The sequence below is a fragment of the Taudactylus pleione genome, unplaced genomic scaffold (assembly GCF_031769625.1).
Source record: "Taudactylus pleione unplaced genomic scaffold, aTauple2 ptg000086l, whole genome shotgun sequence".
In the NCBI taxonomy this organism is placed as follows: Eukaryota; Metazoa; Chordata; class Amphibia; order Anura; family Myobatrachidae; genus Taudactylus; species Taudactylus pleione.
In genome coordinates, this window is record NW_028284488.1 from 11237497 (window position 1) to 11263303 (window position 25807).

The window sequence follows — 25807 nt, forward strand, 5'->3', positions numbered from 1 at the left end:
TGCACATATCACAATTACAGTAGAGCATCATGGCTCATTTTACTACACTGGGTGTGTGGCAGAATAAGTGAAGTCACGGATGTCATATGCAGCTGTTACATGCTCTCCCACAGCACATCACCACCATTGCAGGTAAAGGAATTAACCTGCAAGTCTTACTTGTAGCAATGTGTAATCACAATAAACAAGGAGGGGGTGGGAGGGAATTCACAGCTTTTTTTTTTTTTTTAAACAAACCATGTAAGGGCACCTAATTTTTAGCTCCTAAATCCAAATTTGAAGAGCGTCTAGTTTTGAGCACTGCACTATACTTGTGTTCGGTATGCACTGGCTAAATAAAACAGGTAATATTACAACCCAATGAAAGACTGTATAACTTTAGAATAGCATCAGTGATGAGGACAGGGATTACAGCACAGCGTTTCTACCCCTTATAGCATTTTAGGAGAAATATCTATATGTAACACTCCTCCTATGAAGGTTCTACTGCTGGATTCTCTGTTTTCCAGGACATGCATACTGTAATACATTAACATCTGCTTTTAACAATATTGAATTCAGTTTGAAAAGTAAAAAATATTTGTGAAAGTGGTACAAGACTTGAGCAGATTTTTTTGAAACTTTATATTACAAAGTAGTTCCAGGTAACAGTATGTATTTCAATAAGTGTTCCTACCATGCAATACAGCTTATAAAGAGGAAGAGAGTATGGTTATTACAGAATTTATCGTTTTCATTGATGCAGTGATTGGAAAAATCCAACAAAAATGCTTTCTAATTCACACTGTACGAAAAGGTTTGGGGGGAAGTAGAACATGAATTTAATACAATCAATGCATGGAAACATTTACATAAAACATATCTGCCATTGCACTTGTCTGATTTTGATGTGCACTGAAAGGGAAACTACCGTACTCAAACAAAATTACACATATATGTTCTAGGGACAAAGCAATCGTAAAAGCATGCCATCATCTCAGGTAATTCCCAGGATTTTTTTTTTTTAATCCAATAATTTATTTTTTGTCAGTCATCGCCTTCGATTTAATGTAAAGTTCATTTTACAAACCACAGAAAGCACAATACATGCTAATAACTGCATGTAATAGTCTCCATTCATGTAAACTTTGTGCACAGTGTCTGTTATGTCATTTTTTTTTCCATCAGTCACTCAAAGCTACAGCTCTGGTGTGCATAGTTTGCATTTAAGGAGTAGTCAAAGCAGTCCTTAATAAAACAGTTTATTAGAAGACGAGAGCTTATGATGTAAAGCCATAAAGTTCACAATCTTTTAAGTAATAAAAAAAAAAAAAAGTATCAGAAAGACCCATCTAAAACATGGCACTTTTAAACATGGTTTTCACAAGCTCTCCTGAAACCCATTTACTGCACGTTGTACTCATAGCAAAATGCTGAAGTCATGACTGACAAGAGTGCGATGACATCGGAAACATATCCACGGTTTCCATTTCGGTATAATGTGCTGGTTAAGAGCAATGGATCCATTCTGACCATCCCTTTTTATTTGCTGTATACCAGAGTGTTCATAAGCGCCTGTGACATCCCTGGGCCAATTTGCACGGCTGCAGCAGATACAGCTTCAAATAAGATATTGAGTGTATACATAATACACAAAATATAAACACTATTATTGTGCTTTCTTTCTGGTAAACTATAGGTTTCTATATGATGCAGCACCATGGCTTAGGATTTTCAAACTTTCATGCATTTGCAATTTAACTCAAAACTAAATGGTGATGACCGTGATACATAACTTGTCACATACATAAACTGTCCTTCCTCTAGTTATAATGAAAGTGTTCAATAAACATTGATGATCAATAAATAAGCATTAAGTTCTGCAACTCAAAATTACTATACAATGACTCATTAAATTTGGCTTATACCTCAACTTCTTGCAAACCACAACTTCATATTCAAAGTAAAAGCTGTGTAACACGAAAAAAGTATATTTATATTTCACATTATTTATACAGAAAATACAATAGCTGTACAGGAGGTCAGTCAAAATGATCCTGGTTCTTCCTTCTTCCAGTATTCCCTGTTATTCGTGTCTTTGCTTCATTTCCATGTTACTGTAACATACATCTACAGCCCCTATTCATCTTGCTGAAAATAAAAATATATATATAGGCCAGGGGGACAGACTATTATTGTTCTTATTAATGGTCAACCTTTCACCCCACAAATATAGGATAACCTTTAGGGATATGCTCTGTATCTTAAATAGAGAAAAAGAAAAGTCTCATTTAGGCTTGGCCCAGTGGTTACAAAACATGGAGGAGGAATAAAAAATAAAAATTAGAAGAGGTACTTTCCACAACCAGACTGATCTCTGGCAGCGAGCGGTATAAAGCCTTACCCTATACAAGCATTTATCAATTAAGCACTACATTAAGTTCACTCTGTGCACATACTGCATTCCAGCTTCAGTTCCAATTATACATATAACACAAGATCCAATAAACAGTTTTTTTCCACTTCCTTATTGAGAGTTATTCAGTGTGTAATGAGGTCAACCAGATTGCCTTTTGGTGGGGTCATACTGTCAGGGAAGAAGTTGACAAGTGTATCAAAGAGCTGTGACCTCTGAGCATAAGTGTGATCAACATCCGAGAACCCTGTTTATGAAGGGTAAAAAGGAAAAAAGAAAGTGCATTATTTACAGGGATTCCTTAGTTATGTCACATGAAAACATTATATAGGAAATACCTTCCTAACTAGTGAGTGCCTACAATGAAAAGTGCATAATATTCAGTTAGAAAATTTAAGCTGGGTACACAATTAATGATGTGTACCCAGCCCGATGTCTCGTTTTGCGGGTGTGCTGGCATCGGCAAGTGCATACACACGCAAAAGAGTGACAGCGGGGGCCATGCTGCATTCGGCAGCATGGCCCTCACTGACTATATTGCCCGTTGGATCTGCATGCAGGTCCGACGGGTGATGTCGCTGACAACGCGCGGGAGCGCACCTAGTCAGCGACATAGCAGGGTACACACTGGCCGATGTTCCCGATACATTGTCTGATCCACCGTATCAGACAACATATCGTCTAGTGTGTACCCAGCACAAGGGAACAATTCAGTTGCAGGCAATCATGAAAAGCTGTTAGAACAGCGTCACTTTGTGACCACCATTTTTTGCCAATTTTCCCTAGTACACCATAGAGATGGGCAGGAAAACTGGCAATGTTGGAGTTCCACCTTCTACCATGATGAGAGCAGCCAAAAATCGCACATAACGAATACAGACCAAAAAACAGAAATTTGGAAACCAGGACAAGACCATACTACACTTGACTAATAGGATATAGATGTCAATTAAACAGGGTCAGATTCTGCAATATCAATATTGCACCACCAGATTATAACTACAGTCAGGTGCATAAATATTGGGAGATTGACATAATTTTCATATTTTGGCCTCTATTCACCACCACAGTGGCTTTGAAATGAAACAAACAAGATGTGCTTTAACTGCAGACTTTCAGATTTAATTTGAGGGTAATTACATCCAAATCAGGTGAACAGTGTAGGAATTACAACGGTTTCTATATGTGCCTCCCACTTTTTAAGGGGCCAAAAGTAATGGGACAAACTAAACAATCCTAAATCTAACTTTCACTTTTTAATACTTTGTTGCAAATCCTCTGCAGGCAATTACAGCCTGATGTCTGGAACGCATAGACATCACCAGACGCTGGGTTTCATCCCTGGTGATGCTCTGCCTGGCCTCTACTGCAAATGTCTTCAGTTCCTGCTTGTTCTTGGGGCATTTTCCCTTCAGTTTTGTCTTCATCAAGTGAAACGCATGCTCAATCGGATTCAGGTCAGGGGATTGACTTGGCCATTGCATAACATTCCACTTTTTAGCCTTAAAAAACTCTTTGGTTGCTTTTGCAGTAAGCTTCGGGTCATTGTCCATCTGCACTGTGAAGCGCCGTCCAATGAGTTCTGAAGCATTTGACAGAATATGAGCATATAATATTACCCGAAACACTTCAGAATTCATTCAGCTGCTTTTGTCAGCAGTATCAATAAATACAAGGGAACCAGTTCCATTGGCAGCCATACATGCCCATGCCATGACACTACCACCAACATGCTTCACTGATGAGGTGGTATGTTTTGAATCATGAGCAGTTCCTTTCCTTCTCCGTACTCTTCTCATCACTCTGGTACAAGTTGATCTTTCTCATCTGTCCATAGGATGTTGTTCCAGAACTGTAATGGCTTTTTTAGATGTTGTTTGGCAAACTCTAATCTGGTCTTCTTGCTTTTGTGGCTCACCAATGGTTTACATCTTGTGGTGAACCCTCTATATTCACACTTGTGAAGTCTTCTCTTGATTGTTGACTTTGACACATATACACCTACCTCCTGGAGAGTGTTCTTGATTTGGCCAACTGTTGTGAAGGGGTTTTTCCTTCACCAGGGAAATAATTCTTATGTCATCCACCACAGTTGTTTTCCGTGGTCTTCCAGGTCTTTTGGTGTTGCTGAGTTCTCCGGTGTGTTCTTTTTTAAGAATGTTCCAAACAGTTGATTTGGCCACACCTAATGTTAAACTATCTCTCTGATACGTTTGTTTTGATTTTTCAGCCTAATGATGGCTTGCTTCACTGATAGTGACAGCTCTTTGGATCTCATATTGAGAGTCGACAGCAACTGATTCCAAATGCAAATGTCACACCTAGAATCAACTCCAGACCTTTTACCTGCTTAATTGATAATGAAATAACGAGGGAATAGCCCACACCTGTCCATGAAATAGCTTTTGAGTTGATAGTCCCATTACTTTTGGCCCCTTAAAAAGTGGGATGCACATAAAGAAACAGTTGTAATTCCTAAACCGCTCTCCTGATTTGGCATGTAATTACCCTCAAATTAAATCTGAAAGTCTGCAGTTAAAGCACATCTTGTTTGTTTAATTTCAAAGCCGTTGTGGTGGTGAATAGAGGCCAAAATATGAAAATTCTGTCACTGTCCCAATATTTATGCACCTGACTGTATATTCTGAAACAGCCTTCTGCTGTAGTCCAATCTATTGGCAAACCATCGGCAAGTGCAACAAAGATTTTTCTAATATGTATACTGCATCACTATCTCAAGTTGGAATGATGTCTCTGTCCCTATATGTTAAAGAGAGTGTTTGAAAAGTAGCATAAACCACTGACATGCCTCTATCCACAACAAGCTGTAGGATGTTTCTGTAGCTTAGGGTGAACGGCTTATTTACTAAAGAGAAAATCCTGCATCTCTAAAAATATGAAAAAAACTGACCACCACAAGACTCATTTCATTATGCATGTAGTCAGCGCTCAAAGTGGGAATTTTGAAATGGGGGTATGGCAGGCGGACTTGGGGCTCTCTCAGGCACTCAGAAGCTTTAGCTATTCCACTGGAGTTAAACTGAGTATACACGGGTGATGAGTGAAGCTGGCACTTTAAATTCTTTTAAGAATTGAAGTTGGCTCTTCCCCCCTTTTATACCCCATTGGCCTCAGTTAAGATTAATCAAGCCCGAGTGGGGAGAGAGAGAGGGGGGGGGAGAGAGAGAGGGGGGGAGAGAGAGAGAGAGGGGGGGAGAGAGAGAGAGAGGGGGGGAGAGAGAGAGAGAGGGGGGGGAGAGAGAGAGAGGGGGGGGAGAGAGAGAGAGAGGGGGGGAGAGAGAGAGAGAGGGGGGGAGAGAGAGAGAGAGGGGGGGAGAGAGAGAGAGAGGGGGGGAGAGAGAGAGAGAGGGGGGGAGAGAGAGAGAGAGGGGGGGAGAGAGAGAGAGAGGGGGGGAGAGAGAGAGAGAGGGGGGGAGAGAGAGAGAGAGGGGGGGAGAGAGAGAGAGAGGGGGGGAGAGAGAGAGAGAGGGGGGGAGAGAGAGAGAGAGGGGGGGACAGAGAGAGAGAGAAAAAAAAAAAAAAAAAAAAAAAAGGGTCCAGAGGGACCCAAAGATCTAGGCCCATGGATGTCAATACTGGACTAGCATTCCCGCTAGGCTGTTTTAGGGGGGCACGGCGCCCTACCCTCCTTCTGGAGCGTCCAAGCCCCCTGCCCTTACCCTGCAGCGCCCCGCTAAAAACAGCCATCTCCACCCGCGTGTCGCAGTGTCCAGCGGGTGGGGAAGTGGTTAGACGTGGGGCGCATGCGCCCGGCATCTATTCTTCCTTTCAGCAGCACTTGGGGGCTGCCCGGCACGCCCCCAAGAGTGACAAAGAGGGGAGGTGTCTTATAGACACACCCCTTTTTCAATGGCCACGCCCCCTTTTCGAGAGAGCGCGCGCGGAAGTGCCCCCTCTAGCTCCGGCGCTCTGCCTGCCGCCGGAGCTAGAGTGAACACTACTGGACCACCCTGAAAATGGTCTGCTTGGAAGCAGGCCAACCCTGTTTATGGGCATCAGATGAAAACAAGAGATATGGTAAGAACTTACCTTTGTTATCTCTGTTTCTACGAAGTCCATAGGGTCCACAGGGTTGACCTTGGGGTATAGGTTGGGAACCAAATCCGGGCACCACGCAGTTAAAGCTTTTAGCTCCCAGGATGCACTGGGTCCACTCTCCCTATAACCCCACCCCCAAGCCAGAGGCACCTCAGTTTGTAAGTAGCCAAAGGCCGGAGGAGGAGAGAAAAAGAGAGAGAAAACTGGAACACTCAATAACCATACTCACAGAAATGGGAGACGGAAAACCGGTGACCAGCCACACAGCCCATATGAAGCCAGGTGCGTCAGGGCGGGCGCCCTGTGGACCCTATGGACTTCGTAGAAACAGAGATAACAAAGGTAAGTTCTTACCATATCTCTTGTTTTCTACTTCAGGGTCCATAGGGGGTCCACAGGGTTGACCTTGGGGATGTCCCAAAGCAGTTCAACCAAGGGTGGGGACGCTCCTGTGCTGAGAGGAGAATCCGTCGCCAAAAAGGAAGCATCCTGAGAGGCAAAGGAAACCAATGCCTAGAACCTTAAAAAGGTGTGGACAGAAGACCACGTGGCCACCTAGTAAGGCAAAACAGCCGAGGCGCCACAGCGAGCCGCACACGAGGGTCACATGGCCCGAGAAAAAACAAGCATCAACAACAGGAAGGCCTACCCATGGGTAGGCCCCTGAGGAAGACCTACGAGGCCATCCAGCCAACATTTGGTTATAGGCCGGCCATCCTTTCCTGTGAAAACCAGAAATCTCAGACCACCAATAAGGAGTCCGATTTCCGTAAGGAACCTGAACGGATCACATAAATCCAAAGAGGCCAGACCACAGTCAATGAGGCCACACCAGCCGAGAGGACTGGGGACAGAATGGCCGTACCCTAAGTTCCAGAATAATATGGAACCTGAAAACCACTAAGAAGAAACACAGGGCGAGAGCAACTCCCACCCTGACATGATGCCCTCCAGAAGAGGGAGCCACATGAGAACGCTCCCAATTCAGACACTCTCCTGGTTGATATAAACACCCTGAGAGAAAGAGAGAGCCTAAGCAATAGACCATGTAATGTCTATCACAACCAGCGGTTCCATTGACTGTCCCCGGAGGTAACGAAGAACCACTACTTACTCCCAAGGAGTCCCTAGGGAGGACAAATGGAGGCATAATCAAGAAAACACTCCAAAGGATGAACTGGATACCAGAGTGGAGCAATTCCATATCTTAACCATACTGACAGTGTAGAGATCCGCACTGTCAGGAAGACCAGGCCAAGTGTGAAACCCAAGCCAGCCGGAAGGAATGCCAGAATATCTGGAAATCCTGGACACCGGAGGATTGTATCGACAGGTACAATACCATAAGATTTATGGCTGCCACAGTTTGTGGTAGGTCCCAGCAAAAGCTGATCCATGTGCTCTAATCATTCCAACGATGACAAAGCCAGGGAAGCCGTAAGACCACTGTAAGGACACAGTCAAAGACAAACGACCCAGGTCCAAGGCAAAACCAAGGACCCTGAGACAACAGGTCCGGGCAGTGAAGCATCAGGGATGGAGTATCGATGTAGAGACTCCAAAGATCCAAGTACCCCTGACATCTGGGGCAATCAGGAGCCACCAGCAGGAAAGCATCTCCGTCTCGATTGAAAACACTTCCAAAGACCTCGAGGAAGAAGGGAGACCGGAGAACACAGGTACACAAAGTGGAAGGACCACGTCACCGACAAAGAGTCGCTGAAGGTTGCTTCAGAATCCCCAGAGCTGGACTGTAACACCATAGTGTGATAAAGTCAGAAGGCCATGAGGGTCACCTCAGGGGGGGCCCCCCTGCTCACCAGGAGATGAAACCTCTCTTGGGGAAGAGACTAGTCCCCGGGATGCACGTCGTGACGGCTGAGGACTCCCGCTTCCCAATGGAGAGCTCCTGAAATGAACGCTGCCGAGATGGTCGGGAGGAGACCCTCGGACTATGTCCGAATATGTGACATACCTGTCATTGCCACCCAACGAACAGTGTTGCTAAAAAGGAAGCCACTGTCCTGACCCTGTCGGACTGAACCTTTTCAGGTTCACCGGGAAACAAGAGTTATGCAAGAGTAAGTTAATTGACAGGGTGGAATCGACAGACGTCCAACTGCACTGAAAAGGATTCGATCCAGACACTGTCCATAGCAAAGAAAACCCTGGACGAGATGGCCATAGCCACCCGGACAGGGACCGACTTGCCTCCGGAGAGAGCATCATCGTTTGAACAGTTATCCGACCGAAAAAACTCGTTCCATCTGGAGATGAGCCAATTATGGAAAGGCCTGGAATGGAACTGAGCCCATTCCACCATGCATCCCAGAGTGTAAAGACATCTGTCGACTGCGCAGACAACCATGTACTCCTAATGGAAGAGAGGAGATTCCGTCTTACGCCAGAAGAATTCTCAGATTCTGAGAATTCAGCAGGGATCCTAGATGAAGAATACCCAGAGAGGGATGCAGGGAGGACTTTTTCCCCGTTGATTAAACGTCTGCACCCTGAAGAAGCCACAGTCATCCTGACCTGGCCGTAAAGTACCCCGGTGATCCCGCTAAGAGCAGGAGGCCGTCCAGGTACAGGAGCATTGGGATATACTGAACAGAAGAACTGTCAGAAAATCCAAAACGCTGGTAAACCCCTGTGGGGCTGAGGACAGTCCCAACAGGCAGAGCCCGAAAAATTGTAAGTGTTGCTGTGATACAGCAAACCTCAGCCCATGCTGAGGAAAGGTCTCTGTAAGTACCCGTAGGCACTCGTCCTGTATATCCAGTGATACCATAAAGTCCCCAGGTTCCAAACATCGTATGATGGAGCATAGGGATTTCCTCCTGAGCCCAGGTAGCTTTAGGAACTGGTTCAGGGAATTGAGACAGAGAATAGGCCAAAGAGGACCATTCAGCCACCGCACCAGAAAGAAAGCAGAACAACCAGTCCCTCACTGAGATAGTGGGGATGGCCTAATTAGCTCCGCTTACCGCAACAACTGCATAGCTTTCTGGATCTGTAAGGCCCTTGTAAAGAGGGCGTACCCTCCTACCCACGTAGCCGCGGCAACTTGACACTAATACCGGGCGAACTGAGAAAATCGGTATCTCCCAGTTGTAGGCCTGTCCCGTCAGGCTGAAGAGATATCCGTAGGTTCAGAAGCAGGATCGGCTGGCAGTCCAGGCCTGCTCGGTACTGGATATGTCGGCCCTTGTAGATGCCGACAGTCTACGAAGAAACAGACCTTTAGGCTGACCCAGAGGACAAAAAAGACTTAACAGACTTAGCCTGAGGCCTTGTAGTGGGCATAGCTGAAAGCGGTAAACTTGTCGTTAGTAATACTGCCAATGTTACTACAATCTTGTCAAGGTCAGGACCAAACAATATCAACCCTAAAGATGGTATCTGCACCTCTGCATTCCCAGAGCGCAGCCATAGGGTATTACGGAGGATACAGTTGCAGCCGGAACTCTGAAAGTTAGGAGACTGGTATCCAATATAGGCATTTCCACCTATGACAACAGCATATATTACGTGAGCGACCAAATACATTTGAACCCCCGACGTGTTGGAGGGGAAAAAACGTTACAAATGCATCAACCCAATATGCAATAGTATTAACCAACCATGCTATAGCCATGGTAGGATGGGTAACAACTCCTGAAAGCAAGTATACTGATTTCAGGCAGAGACCACCTACGGATCCGAAGAATCCGACCACGCAGGAATGGGAGGCGTAGTAACGTCTGTAATCAGACGAGTAACACGCCCATCCACCCCAGGAGGGGCTCGTGATGACCCTCAGGGAATTTGGGACAGGAGGCCAAACACTGTTGTAACACCTCCTATCTGGCAACAGCCAGAGTCCCGCTATGCGATCCACCCGCTAGTCAGCAACAGGGAACCCGAAGGCACGCAATACTGAGGGTGTATGATACAGGTGCAGGTCAACATTCACTCTAACCAGAATGGACCTGCTACCAGCCCTAAAGCAGGGATAATAATACCTGAAATAGGCTTCCCCCCGTGTAAGAGGGAAAGAGCCCCAAACAGTACCCAGTTCACGGCAGAGCCAACTGGTAAGTAACCACAGGGCGTCAACCACGCCAATTAGCGTTTCGTAGAAAACGACATCCACCCAGGGTGGCTGTTGTGGTAATCCCTGCAAGGGGAATGACAGACTATTGTGGCACCAGGGGGAATTCATATACTGCGAAAAACCCCTGCAGGGAGCGGTAGTCTGTGTCACAGGGGAAGAGTGCAAGAAGCTGCGAGATACCCTGAGATGAAAAGGGCAGTATGGTGAAGTAACCCCAAGTGAGGTACAACAATGGGGCCCGCCCGGCGATCCGCAATTGAGAGGATCCCGAGAAAACAAACCGCCCAAGGGGGTCGTGAAAGAGGCCAGCACCAGATGACGCCACATACAGAACCCTTTATGAGTCAAATCCTCCGCACTAACACCTGCAGCACATGACTTGCAGGATAGTAAAAATGGGTGCAGTATAACGCTCTATCTCCTGGTCAGACATATCTGACCAATCTTGGCGGAAATATTAAGCAGCACTATACTGGTCCTGACTGATGCCAAAAATTAGCTGCAGGGACCCATTTTCAGCGTATGCAACACACAGTTCCATCTAAAATATGGCAACGTGCAGCACGCAACAGTATGTGACAAACCACACAAATATTAACAAGTATATAAATGTGAGGTCTCAGAACCACCCTAAGTACAGCTGTATTAGGGCAGATAAAGAAAAGGGATAGATATACACTGACAGGTGAGAGAATAAAGTACAGTCAGCACTAGCATAAGTCACATACAATGCAGATATATACATATATACATAAACATGTCATATAATATACTGCACTATTACACTGCATTCAACTGCCCAGATTCAGTGTCTGGGAAGGCTACAGCGCTGTGTACACTGACCTGATGGTGAGGTACGCAGGGGGACTGGACCAACTGCCATCCTGAGAGATTTCTGCTGCACCACAGAGATAAAATGGCCGCTGGAGACCTCAGAGGAAGCGTGGCCCGCGGAGGAAGCAGCTCAGCGACGCCAGACTATGGATACTGAAAGGCGCGCTGAGCTGAGGGGAGGAGCCGCTGTAACAGGGAAGGCTGCCTCCCCTGGCCGGCTATTAACCCCCGGGACGCCGGCTCCCTGCACCGATCGTTAAGTCCCTGGTGGTCTAGTGGACACACGGGGTATGGGGGGCCCGCCGCCACTGCCGGCGCCTCCGGTCTGTCCCCTGAGACCGGAGGCACAGGACTGCATTTGAAATGCGCGGATCACCGCAAGCGGTGATCCGCGACCTTACCTGCTCCCCGTGGATCCGGCAGCAGTCCTGGGCGCCCGCAGAGTCCGGCTAGTACAGACTCTGGGGTCCCGCTGAGATCCCCAGATCTGTACTGGCGTCTCAGCGCCAGCGGGGTGACGGAGCGGCAGCTTAGACGTCCTATGGACAGTCCGACGCTGCCGCTCTGAAGAGTCCAAAGTCCATGGAAAAAACTTTGTCCCTAAAAAAATAAAATAAGCTTAGGGGCTGCTAATCAGCTCCCCCTGCGCTAACGGTGACCCGACTCCGGCCGGGCACCAACTTAAACTGAGGTGCCTCTGGCTTGGGGGTGGGGTTATAGGGAGAGTGGACCCAGTGCATCCTGGGAGCTAAAAGCTTTAACTGCGTGGTGCCCGGATTTGGTTCCCAACCTATACCCCAAGGTCAACCCTGTGGACCCCCTATGGACCCTGAAGTAGAAACAAAGATTATCAGTCTTAAGGAAGCGGTGTGAGGAACATACAGTGGGAAGAGTCACAAGTGGACGAAAGGACCAAAACAACAAGAATCACATAGTGTAAAGATTTCAGCCTGCCAAGCCCTGAGCCACAAGGCACGACTAGGTATGTTCAGAAATTCTGAACATACCTGTCCCGCATCAAGAACCGCTTCCACAAGATACATTGCAGATTCCTTGATATGTTCAGCTAAAGGTATAAGCTAAGTTTGGGATATATTAGCATTAAGACAGTCGACCAACATTTTTCTACTGATAAATTAAATATCACCAAAATGATCCACTTGGCGCTCTAATCAACTGCAATTTCTCCAAAATATTTAGACTCCAGATTTATTTAGACTGTATTATGCTATGATACTATTTTCTTCTTTTTTCTGAGCGTCATCATCTGACTGAGAACCCACGAGTGGGGTATTAATTGCAGTTGGTTAGAGCGCCAAGTGGATCATTTTGGTGATATTTAATTTGTTCGTTCTTATTTTGTGGAGTTTCTAGGTGATACCAGTACACCAAAGATCTATAGGCAGCTTCCAAATTAGCGCACTTATCCGTTACACAATTTTTTCTACATTCCATATTTTTCTACTGCCATGTTAACCCAAGCGGACACCAGTACTGGCAACTGCAGTGTAAATGGATTTGAGGGTAGATTCCAGTTTCCGATTCGACCCATCCCAAAGGAAAGTGGCGCCTGGGACTGAAATAGTCGTCTTTTTAGATAGACCGGAAACAGATGATCCACCAAGGGCGGAGATTCCCACTTGGCGATGTCTTCAGATAGGAATTGGTAGAGAGCAAGTAAACACCTGGACTATCTGGAACTTTTTATCCGGATGTGTCCAGGTGGCTGACAAGTATTCTTCTAACTGAGAGGAAGAGGGAAAAGTCACCAAAATCATCTTCCCATTTTAAAAAAGTGAACTTTCCTAAGATTCCGCCATTTCAGAATTGGAGAGCTTAAGTACCTGGCAGACAGCCTTTAATCAAGGCTTCCACCCCTTGTGCATCACTAGATTCCACCCCTGGAAGAGGGGCAACCTCTAAATCAGTCTTCTCAAGAACCCCCATCTTCATCCTAAAAAGAGGAATTTGAAACAGTCTGCTCATGACTGTACAACGGAAGGGAGCAGTCTCTTTTGGGACAGTGGTGTGGCGCAATTGTCAGAACACCTACAGGAGGATTCCAACATTCGGTCCAGAGAGAAAGAAACTGACTACACCTTGTACAGAGTGCGCGAGTCGCTGGGACCATGTCGGCTTCCGATATCGGAGAGAATGGAACAGGTACTAATTGTTAGCATTACTGCCTCACAGCACTGAGGTCATGGGTTCGATTTTCACCACAGCCCTACCTGTGCAGAGTTTGTATATTCTCCCTGTGCTTGCGTGGGTTTCCTCTGGGTACTCCGGTTTCCTCTCACACTCCAAAAACATACTGGTAGGTTAATTGGCTCCCAACACAAATTAACCCTAGTGTGTGTGTGCGCATGTGATAGGGAATAGAGTGTAAGCTCCACTGGGGCAGCGACTGATGTGAATGGCCAAATATTCTCTGAAAAGCGCTGCAGAATATATGTGTGCTATATAAATAACTGGTAATAATAATAAAATAGAAACCCCTGGGACAATTCAGACATCGCTCCCACTAATGTAGACACCCAGAACAGTGTATCCACTGGCGGAAGAACCAACATGTGAGCAGACGCGCGGTGACCCTCTTACTCACAGGCGTCACAAGGTGCCCCCCCCCCCCCCAATCTGAACGTGCATGCGAGAATTTCCTCTTAATGCATGCACACACACACTTTTAGCACAGAGGTCACTGTCAGATGGGACTGGAGCTGCAGGACCCTACCCAACCATGTAGTGAATAGGAAAGACAGCAGGCACTTTACACCAAATAAATAGTTGGAGACGATATGCATATACATCTATAAAGTAGCAGCTTTAGGAGGAGGAGAAGAAAATGTCACTAGAAGCCACCACAACTATAGTAGGAGAGGCTGCAGTCTAGGATGCAAACTGAACCGTGGTCTAGACACCCCTACAATCTCCCCAGTGCAACTCACAGACCCCTGTCCTGAAGAAGGATGAGCACAGTCAGCAAGTGTCCTAAAGGTAGAAGCTGCTGCTCTGCTGCCGCAAAATAGAGGGCAGACGCATGCAGACACGCGTCGGGAGGAAGAGAGAGGAGTCCCTTCCTTCTTCTCGGGCTGACAGGCTGGCCGGGACCAACAGGGCATGCCCAGACAGAAGGGAAATTCCTAGTGCAGCAACCGGAGCGAGGGTAGCCGAATGGACGGCGCTAAGCCCCGTCCCCAGCTATATTCTGGTGCAGCCAGTTCAAACTTATGGTTAAGATTAGCCTTCTATGCTAAGGGGACAGCTCTGCTACCGGCAGCACTAAAACCTTTCTATCGCGTCCTATCTTGCTGGAGGCACCCACGACTTCACTACCCACCCTTTGCTAGCCAAAGGGCGGACTATATTTACCGCTGCCTCTGCCTGCCGGTGCGCAGACACCACAACCACACAGAGTCCGATGATTTTTAGGCTAGGGACCTAGACACACACCGCAGGTGGCTGGTCCCTCTGGCGGGTGCCTATTAGGCAAGAAAACTGCAGCAGCCCCAGAGTATGCCTGTGCTGTCTCCAAGAGGATTAAAACAAAAATGAAAAGGCTGGAACACAGCCCAAACTAAAACCCGGCTCCCGCAGGCACTTAATCTAAACTGAGGCCTGTGCAGTGTAGAGGGGAGAGGAGCCGACTAAAATAGTGCCAGGCTCCACTCATCATCCGTCTATACCTAGTGTAACTTTAGTGTCCCCCAGTGGATGGAGAAAATAGGAGATTCGTTTTATGCTTTTTAACACTATGTACTTCTAAATAATATAAAACATATGAGTTAAGGCTATTCACCATGTGTTCACCTATCCTAAATGTCTCACATGTTCCTAAAGTATAGATCTCTAATGTCTACCCTGTGTTTATTCACCACTTATGTTTTCCATGTGTTCCTCCTTTCCCTTTCTTCTCATGTGCCAATATCTTCATCCCAAGTAACCCTCTCTTACTCACCACATGCTCTATCCCTCGTGTTTCATCACCCATTTCTTTAACCCCTGCACCCCTCACTCCCCTTTCACATCACCCGTACCTCACACCCCCTGCTTCACTCACTCAACTCCTACCTCACTCTCTGCTGGCTACAGCTTACAGAGGATAAAATAATTTAAGTGGGAGTTGCAAAGCTGGAGCTGCAGCACAGACCACCACCACCAGAGTGGAGCTGAATAAAACACTAACTGTGCCCCAACGTTGCTGGGACTCCAGACAGGGAGCCATCAGGAAGAAGCATCAGCTGGGATTAGCCCGCCCTCACACGCTGTGTCAACAAGCTGCCGTTAGTTGACACACGAGTATGGATTGGCGGGCAGATGCACCATGGAGGCTGCCGATTTCTCAGTCCTGGTGGTGGCTATCATCATTGATAAACACGTTGAAAGCATGTAATCTCAACCCTGATTATTTTTTTTACATTAACGTTAAAAAAACTTTTGTGCCAAAGAGCACCTTCAAGAGAAAGTCATTATGCAGACTGATCAGGAAAAGGTTACATCCTGACTTACCCAGAGGGGTGAAATCTTTGCTGGATTTGAAAAGTGCGGATGGAAGAAGCTGAAACTGAAAGCACATAGTAAAGATTGTATTAGTGTACTATGTAATATCTGACATATAGCTTTCATGAACCATTACCCGCACCAGGTACACATGCAAACAGCAACTATACTAATATATGAATATATGTCTTGTTGAAACTATAAGGAAAAGTATAAAAAAAAAAACCTGAAAACAACATTAGCTATTGTCCTCTATAAGTGTACAATAGAAACTTTAGAAGAACATTAGAGAAAAAAAAGTTTAGTTTTTTCCTATGACAAATACTTTTATTAGGAACCTTTTGCAGGTGTTTTTCAAGGCCAAGGGGTAACTTTCTTCATTAAGAATCAAAATACTTCAAATGTTCCCCTAATTGCATTTTAGAATATAAAAAAATTAAGCGTGGCTTTCTTATGTTATTCTCCCTCACTTTTCTTACTTTTTGCCTTCAACATCCAAATTCAATTAATTCGGTTCCCCCATTAAGCAGAATGCCAGGTAGCTTCCTCTACCATCTCCAGTACTAGTTAGCCCATTAAGAACTTTGCATGTACTTTTTTCCTGTTTGGAAGGGTCTATAAACAGATTCATAGAACACAGTCTGATATGTGTGCATCATTTTACAGGACTATTATGTAAAAGTAGCAATAACTTTACACCTCACCTCTTTCGTCTCTTCAGGGTCTGTGTGGTCCACAGTGACAAATAAATCATTCTGCAAGTATTTCAGTGCACTTATGGGCTCCGACTGAGCACGCTCTTCAAACCTGTAACATTTCAAAGCTTTGTCACAATGTACACCTTTAAGTATATTACAATTGCCTGTTAATTTGCTAAACACCAGGCACCTATAGCATACAAAGAAGCTCACATATAACAAGACTCCCTCCTGCTCACGTAGGACAATGCTAGAAGCCCTTTTCAGTTCAAGACAACCTTGTGCTGCTTGAACATTTGTTAGAATTATGGTGCGTACACACTTATCATTAAAAATAGTCCTCTTAAAACGCTAACCATATAGTTACCGTTCTCTATCAAATCGTACTTTTAAATGGTCCCTACCAACTTACCTTCGACTAGCGATGAATGGGCACGTATGAATGATAGCGTCCATCGGCCGTGCACGCTGGTCAACTTGCTCGATATCGAGCAAGTTACTATAAGGACCCGTCGCTAGAGTTGGTGGTGTGTTGGATGATCTATATAGATCATCCAACACACCAGGCACAGTGCAGGGCGATCAGTCAGCGATATCGCATCACTGGCTGATCGCTACGTGTGTATGCACCATTAGGCTGAAAAAATTGCTTAGTATTCTTTGCCATTATGCATTATATAAAAATCTATAACAAATATTATATGTATATCATAGCTCTTGACAGATTTTTCTCATAGAATACTATGACTTCTGATTCCAAAGCTCCTTTCAAAATGATATACTTGTATAAAGAAGTCATAAAACTTAACATGGCTAAACAAATAACGATGAAGAGCTGCTAACATAATAAAAGGGTTATAACTGCTTCAAAACATATTTGAAGCATACGGATTGTACTGTACTCAAAAGTAGATCGCAGTACGGCAGAAGCAATGACTCTTTTGGGGCTGGCACAACAGGTCTGTTTGATACTTCACTCACTAAAATATTTCCAGATCCTGTACAAAGCAGCAACATTGTGCTATCTGTTAAGACTTTACAAATGGCTATAAAACCAGGTCATTTTTACCTACCTGTGTTTTCTAATAAGGTATTTACAGTGTCTCAACAAGTACTCTTTAGAAGGCCGGCATAACTTCAATGACCAGAAATCATCCAAGCGCATTTTGGGAGAGCAGGATTTCCCTGGATTTCCTCCAAAAAGATAATGAACCTGTCATTTTAATTGAAGAACACAAATTAATAATCATCGCAAACATATCCAATAAACATCAAAGCAGAAATATTTCTAGCATGGTAACTTTACTGCAAAGCTGTACAGTCATTGTCACTGGTGTATCGGCAGTGAGGAAAATTTATAATTTATTAAGTTATTTATACAGTGCCACTTTACAACTGGGAACAAAACGATACTGTGTAATACTAGGCATACAGAGAGGGCCCTGCTTGCATCAATGCATTCCTTTGGGAGAACGATGCTGCACAGGCCCCTTATGGTTGCCCTGGAAAATAACCAAGTGCCCAAAAACAGCATTTTGTACCACTCAGTACTTTATGGACTATTTCCAGGCACACTAACTGTGGGGCAACCCTGGAGCTCTTGCTTCTCATTAACAGTGTTAGAGATGATTTGAGGCCTGTTACCAGAAACTACCTTGTATGGCAAATAGGTGACCAATCAGTTTGATGTGGGAATGTAATGTTGGTTGTAAACAGCCAACATTGAGAGAGGCCACGATTGGCTAAAACGCGTTTTGTCATATCACGTGACACCACCATCTTCAAACACAAGCAGCGGTATATATATATATATATATATATATATATATATATATATATATACACACATACATACATACACAATGATAGAGAATATATGAATATATATATAAATTTTTTTTTATTTTTATTTTTTTTTCAGTTTTCGATTATCTATGGGAGGAAAGAGGATCCCTCGTGACAGTCGCAAAAGTCTCCAGTAAGGACGCCCCTAGGGGAAGAGCGAATTCTCTATATATCACTGCACACCTGCAGGGGCACTGCACCACATCTAAAGTGCAGTGTCCACAATACTGGGTTGTCACACCACAGTGCGAGGGACACAAACCACCACAGGTTTCATCGAGAGAGAAGCACTCTAAAAAGAGCCTCTCACAGCCCCACAACCCGCACCTTCAGTGGTCATACTATAAGTGTACACAGGGAGACAGTTACAAAATAGATTAGGCAAAGAGGCACCCTAAAAGGAGCCAGCTTACCTTCCAGACAACTATCCCAAGAACTAAGGATCCGCACACCACAGAGGTGCAACACATCCACATCTGTCACTACAACACAGTCCTATATTGAATGTAGGAGCACGGTGTCTCCATTTAAAAGTCAATAAAAAAAAAAAGTCAGTTAACAGACGGCATCCTGTGGAATTTACACACCACACATGGTATCCAAGAACACTATACTGACACACACTACACAGGTTGAGCGCTGTGTGCAAAACCTCTATTTTGGCTTTATTGGTATACCAGGTATTTTTACAGCGAACATATATGTGATGTATGAAATGGATATGAAGTTACAGTCCCCCCAACCCTAAAAATGACTTGAATATACTGTATGAGGAATATGGTCAAAAGTACAGTTGTATAAAAACGGAACATTTATTTCCTCTCCAATAATCATCTCTCTTCAGATTCTTCCACCACCGATATCGGATGGGGTAAAATTCTCTCCAAATGATCCCACTATCAGTGATCGCAAAATATGAGCTACAGCGCGTTTTTACACGTTATAGGAAGTTGGGGACCAGGTTTTTAAACAGAGCGGGTGCTGCAGTATGTGCTGCTTGTCCTGTGTGCAGTGCAGCAATATCTAATCACCGGCAGCTGCATCTTCTCAACCAATCGCCACCGGCAGATTCTCCTCACTACAGCTCCCAGAATCCCCCTAGTGCTTGCGGCTCCTCCCCCCTCTGTATCCGCTTCTGGAGCTGCCGGCCACTCCTCGCGCTTATTCAGAGTCTGCCCCCCCCAGCTCTGCCTGCCCTGTCTCAGACAGACGCATAGCAGTCACTCTTCCTGTGCCCCCTGTGCTCCTGGCTCACTCAGCCACACTCCGGTCCCTCTGCCACAGCCCCTCTCCATTCACTGTGACTCAGTGGAGATGTTGGACTTGGGCGGGTGAGGTGTCAGCCGTGGTGCGGAACATTGCAGACCCATTGGTGCTGCAGAAACATATCCAGAAGCTGGTGCCGCTGTTGGTGGAGAGGAGCTCCCTGAAAGGAAAGGAACCCTGTCCCTGGTGTTACTGGCTGCTTTGTGGCCCCTCTCACTGGCCGGCTGTGTGACCTCTTACCCTAGTATTACTGGCCAGCGGTGCACCTCACCCCCCAATCCTGGCTGTAACTGTGCATTCCTTCACTATCTACGAGTGTATTTCCCCATTTACCCTGACTGCTGTGTGCACCCCCCACCACTGCCTGTCCCTAATCTCCTTGCCCCCAATACTGCCCCAGTTATCTACCCTTCCTACACCCAGCACTGCCTGTCCCTAACCTCCTCCTTGCCCCCAATAGTGCCACAGCTGCTACCGTTACCCACTTACTACCCACAGCACTACCTGTCCCTAGCCCCCTCCTTGCCCCCAGCACTGTCGCAACTACTGTCTGCACCTACCCCTCCCGACACCCAGCTCTGCCCGCCCTTACTCCGCATCTAGCCCCAGCTCTACTGCAACTTCTCCCTGCCTTTTCCCCCAGCTCTACCCCAACTGCTGCTTGCCCTTAACCCCCTCTACACCAACTGCTAACTGACCCCAGCTCTGTCCCAACTGCTGCCTGCCCTCACCCCCCATAAATATTTAATGGGACCCAAAAACAGTTGAATAGGACCCCAAACTTTTAAAGTGAGGGGTTCCTGGGACCCACAATTTTTTTTCACTCAGCGCAATCACGGATTACAGCAAATTGTTTAAATATCTCCCCTGCTCCTCACCCCAGTATATTTGATTGCTTTTAATAAGATCTCTTGGTTGCTCTGTTGAGAGCCTCCCTATATTTGTTCATGTGTTATTTTTAAGTTCTGACTAGGTTAGTTCTTGTTACATGTATTTTAATACTGCTACTTATTACTGCAGGTATCTGTTACATGCAGTCACAGATTTCGTTTTTTTTTGTTCTATTGTACGGTCTTTGTGGTCGCGGCGCACTCAACTAACCTTGAACTATTCCCCTCCACTAGCTCACTATCCAGGTGGTCTCTTTTATTGCTTGCCCCCAGCCCCTTCGCGGCTCTCCTGCCTACATCAAGGCTCTATCCTCAGCACTAGCGACTCGGCCTAATTCACGACGGAACGCAACTGCGAATGCAATAGTGATTACGCACACAGTGCAACTGCGATAGTATGCTAATCCATTGCGATCGCAATTCCGCTGCTGCACTACATAAGAACGCCCACTTAACCTTGCACACATCCGTAGTGTATAGCAAGACTGCAAAACCATCGGTACAATAGAGTACCATGGCAGCCTCAGGCACACTTGCACAAGCCACGACCTTACTCAGCGTCCATAAAAGTTAGCAATTTCTATCAGTCTGCTTAGGGCATCGCATTGGATAATTTATGCAGGCCCCTGCAACGGCGTTCAAAACACACTGGCACGTCTGCGTTCAGCCGACCACCCCCGTCACCACCCACAAATGGCACTTCCTGTCAATCACCCTGCGATGGGTCTGCGTAGTCATTGCGATCGCAGTCCCGATCGCAATGGGCGATTCGTGCACTGCGATGCATACGAATGAAGCAGTAGGCAACAAACTGCATCTTGCGTGCACATTAGCAACTGCGTCCCTTACTGAATCAGGCCCTCTGTTTTAAGTTGTTTGTCCTTAAGATGTTCTCCCCACCCCTTCTCTATTCTAGTTTTTCCTCTCATGTTGCTCCCTATCCATTGACATTTTACCCTCACATTATACACTTCTCACACTCAGGGGAAGCCCCTGCCCCTTGCTGCCTCCCTTCTCTACCCCCCCAGACCCCCCCCCTCCCTCCCAAACCCGCTTATAAAACTTATACTGTAGATGAGGTCTACCTTGTGCAGCTCATCATAAACCAGTTGGTGTGCAAATCTTGGACAGGGCTCTTCCTCTTGAAGGCTTTTGTTTGGGTTTTCTTTTGATGCCTGATCATTCTTGTACACACAAGACCTAAAAATAAGTGGTGAAAAGGGTAATTAGAACTGTAAATCTAGGCAAAGAAAATCCACAAAGCTGCTGGTCTAGGTCTGCTTTCAACAAGTTCATTTCAGCTACACAACGTCAGCGTGCTAAGTACCCGTTACTAACTATAGCGCCACTTTAAGCTTACGATATTGGCAGAATGAATCAGCAGTATGGTTGATGAGGTGACAGCCAGTGGAATGCCCATTTACAAACACAATAAACCTTGCATATTTAAAAACCGTTCTGGTAAAAACAAAACCCATTCGTAATCTAGTACTATATAACCTACAAAAACTAGAACTGCATTTCAATTTTGTAGAGTACTTTAAATAGCTTAACCAACCCTGGCCAGCCAGAAAATTTCCACACAAGAAAAAGCGCCCACACATTATGATTTGAGGCCAATTACATATAAGTTGGATTTAAGGGCTGCATGTAAAGGAGCACCTATAAAGACATACCTACATGTCCCTTTCTTCTCTAACTTATTCCCTCATTAAATCGGACATCTTTGCCAAGATCCTGATATGGCCACTCTAGCTCACAACACTATTAATGGAACACATTGCAACATACGAGAGGAAGCAACAAATGAGGTGTGGAAAAGTAAAACGGGGCGAGCCCTTTTTCTTAACATACCAGACGCTCTCAAAAACAATTCGATAGTAACACTGTCCGGATAGGATCTTATATGGCTTAAGAGTATGGGTCTAAAAAGTTAATACTACAGACCCTACCACTGTTCAGCCTATAAAATCAAACAATTCACATTTTGCAATTCTGCAAAGTATGTAGAAAATACCTAAATACATGCGGTTTTAGAAGTATCAGTGGTTCCCAAACTTTTTGGAATTACCACTCCCTAGAGTATCAACATTTTTTCCACGGCACCCCTAGACCAAAAGTTTCGGTACTTCCTCATCTTTGCGGCCCCCTGCTGGAGACGCTGATTACGCTACTTACGTATCTTCACTAGTCAGTGAAGATACGCAAGTAGCATTAAGATCAGCCAGTGTCCAACGTCATTTCCTACCATCCAAGTGGACATGGAGGGGGAACATATCCTTGTGGCGAGCGAAGCGAGCCACTGTGCCTGCAGCATGGCGAGCAAAGCGAGCCCGCAGGGGTCTGAATGGCATTTCATGTTTGCGCTACTTACGTATCTTCCAGCAGGAGGCCGCAAAGATGAGGAAGTACCAAAGTTTATTGAGAAGTTCAGCAAAAATTAAAATGAAGTAAATTGTGCTTAGACAGTGCTGTGCAATAGGATTAGGCAGTGTGGAAAAAATGCTGCAAAGTAAGAATGATAAAAAATAAACTTTTTGAAAGCAATTAAACACTTCTAAGTGAATGAACAGAAGAGAAATCTAAATCAAATCAATATTTGATGTGACCACCCTTTGCCTTCAAAAATATGAGATATGGTAAGAACTTACCCTTGTTATACCCCGCCCCCGGGCCAAGGCACCTCAGTTAGTTACCAAGCCATAGGCCGGAGGAGGAGAAGGAAGAGAGAACAAAGATCTGGACACATACAAGAATCACATTCTCACCAGAGGGAGACGGAAAACCGGTGACCAGAGCAAAGCCCATCTGCAGCACAGGTGCGACAGGGCGGGAGTCCTGTGGAACCCTATGGACTTCGTAGAAATAGAGATAACAAGGGTAAGTTCTTACCATATCTCATATTTTCTACTTCAGGGTCCATAGGGTATCCACAGGATACCTTGGGGATGTCCCAAAGCAGTATCCTTTAAGGGTGGGGACGCTCCTGTGCAGAAAGGAGAATCCGCCGCCCGAAGGAAGCATCCTGAGAGGCGATGTCGTCAAACCTGTAATACCTCACGAAGGTATGGACAGAAGACCACGTAGCAGCCTTGCAGATCTGAACTGCCGAGGCACCACGTCGAGCTGCCCACGAAGGACCCACAGACCTAGTGGAATGAGCCTTCAGAGAAGGAGGGACCGGTAGGCCTTCATGAAGATAAGCTTCAGAAATAGCCATACGGATCCAGGCTGCCAAAGTTTGCTTTGAAGCAGACCAACCCTTTTTACGGAAGCCATAGAGGACAAACAAAGCGTCCGACTTCCTAAACGAAGAAGTGCGGTCAACATAAGTCCTTAAGGCCCGCACAACATCCAAAGAGGCCTCACCCACGGAAAGACCCGGTGAGTTAAAGGCCGGAACAACTATTTCCTCGTTAACATGAAACTGGGAAACAACTTTGGGAAGAAACTCGGGCCGAGTGCGGAGCACTGCCCTGTTCCCATGAAAAATCAAGAAAGGGGGTCTACAAGAAAGAGCCCCTAACTCAGAAACACGTCTGGCCAAAGCAATGGCCAGAAGGAAAACAAACAGTCTTAGCTGTTAGCCATTTAATATCCACTGAGCCCAGTGGTTCAAACGGCGGTCCTTGGAGAGCCCTCAGGACCACAGCCAAATCCCAAGGCGCCACAGGTGGAACAAAGGGCGGCTGAATACGGAGAACACCTTGCATAAAGGTGCGCACATCTGGGATTGTAGCAATCCTACGGTGAAACCAGACAGATAGGGACGAAACCTGTACCTTCAAAGAAGCAAGGCGAAGCCCATGATCTAGTCCCGCTTGCAGGAAGGCGAGAATCCGAGACAGATGAAACTCCCGCGGTGCATAACCTCTCGGTCGACACCACTGGAAGAACGTATGCCACACGCGATGGTATATCCTCGCGGAAGACGGTTTCCGAGCTCGTAACATGGTACGCACCAGAGCTGGAAAAACCCCGGGACCTCAGCATGGCCGTCTCAACAGCCACGCCGCCAAAGACAGCCGAGTCAGGTCCGGGTGAAGGCAAGGACCCTGAGACAGAAGGTCCGGTCGTAGCGGCAACCGCAGAGGACTGTCCACGGACAGACCCTGAAGGTCTGAGAACCAGTGCAGTCTGGGCCACGCGGGAGCCATCAACAGGAGCGTCCCTCCTTCCTGTTTGAATTTCCGGATTACCCGTGGAAGAAGGGAGACCGGAGGGAACAGGTATGCGAACCGGAACGTCCACCGGACGGACAGAGCATCCACCAGAGACGCCCCTTCGTCTCTTGTGCGAGACCCGTACACCGGCAACTTGTTGTTGTGCCGGGACGCCATGAGGTCGATTTCTGGAAGACCACACCTGTCCACCAGTAGTTGAAAAACGTCCGGGTGCAGGGACCATTCCCCTGGATGAACGTCCTGGCGACTTAGAAAGTCCGCCTCCCAATTTAGCACTCCCGGGATGAAGACCGCTGATATGGCCGGAAGATTGCGCTCCGCCCAAACCAGGATCCGAGAGACCTCTACGAGAGTCGGCCGACTGCGAGTTCCTCCTTGCCTGTTTATGTAGGCCACGGTGGTAGCGTTGTCCGACTGGACCTGCACCGGGTGACCCTGGAGAAACCGCTGTGCCTGCAGGAGAGCATTGAAGACCGCACGGAGTTCCAAGATATTTATTGGAAGCTCCGCTTCTGTCGGCGTCCACCTGCCCTGGAACAAGTGTGGACCCGAAACTGCTCCCCAGCCCCGAAGACTGGCGTCCGTTGTCAACAGGACCCAATTTGGAACCCAGAACGGACGTCCCTTGTTGAGGTGGGTCGTCTTTAACCACCACGCAAGGGACAGGCGAACCTCCGGGGTGAGCACAATCGTCTGGAACTTCAGAGACTGAGGCAGCCCGTTCCACTTGGACAGGATCAGGTGCTGCAGAGGTCTGGAGTGAAACTGGGCGTATTCCACCATGTCGAACACCGACACCATAGAGCCCAGTAACCTCATCGCCGAGTGTAAGGACACCCGGCGGCTGTGCAGACAACTGCGCACCCTTGACTGTAAAGCAGAGATCTTGTCCTCCGTCACGAAGATCCTTTGCTGTCCCGAGTCCAATAAGGCTCCAAGATGCAGAATCCTCAGAGACGGGATTAGAGTGGACTTCTGCCAGTTGATTAGCCAGCCGTGCCGTTGCAGCAGTGCAATGGTCAGGTCCAAGTGGTGTAACA

At 46.4% G+C, this 25807-nt stretch overlaps 1 protein-coding gene across 1 annotated transcript in view; it reads right to left on the reverse strand.

Moving 5' to 3' along the window:
- Positions 1-1224: 1224 nt before the first annotated feature.
- Positions 1225-25807, reverse strand: part of MKLN1 (muskelin 1) — a 117563-nt gene continuing 92980 nt past the window's right edge. Inside the window, exons 14-18 of the mRNA XM_088468697.1 lie at positions 21669-21783; positions 17656-17795; positions 16589-16691; positions 15894-15948; positions 1225-2642 (exon numbers count right to left, since the gene is read on the reverse strand). Coding sequence (XP_088324823.1) covers positions 2521-2642; positions 15894-15948; positions 16589-16691; positions 17656-17795; positions 21669-21783 — 535 coding nt within the window. The 3' untranslated portion in view covers positions 1225-2520. The remainder of the gene's footprint in view (positions 2643-15893; positions 15949-16588; positions 16692-17655; positions 17796-21668; positions 21784-25807) is intronic.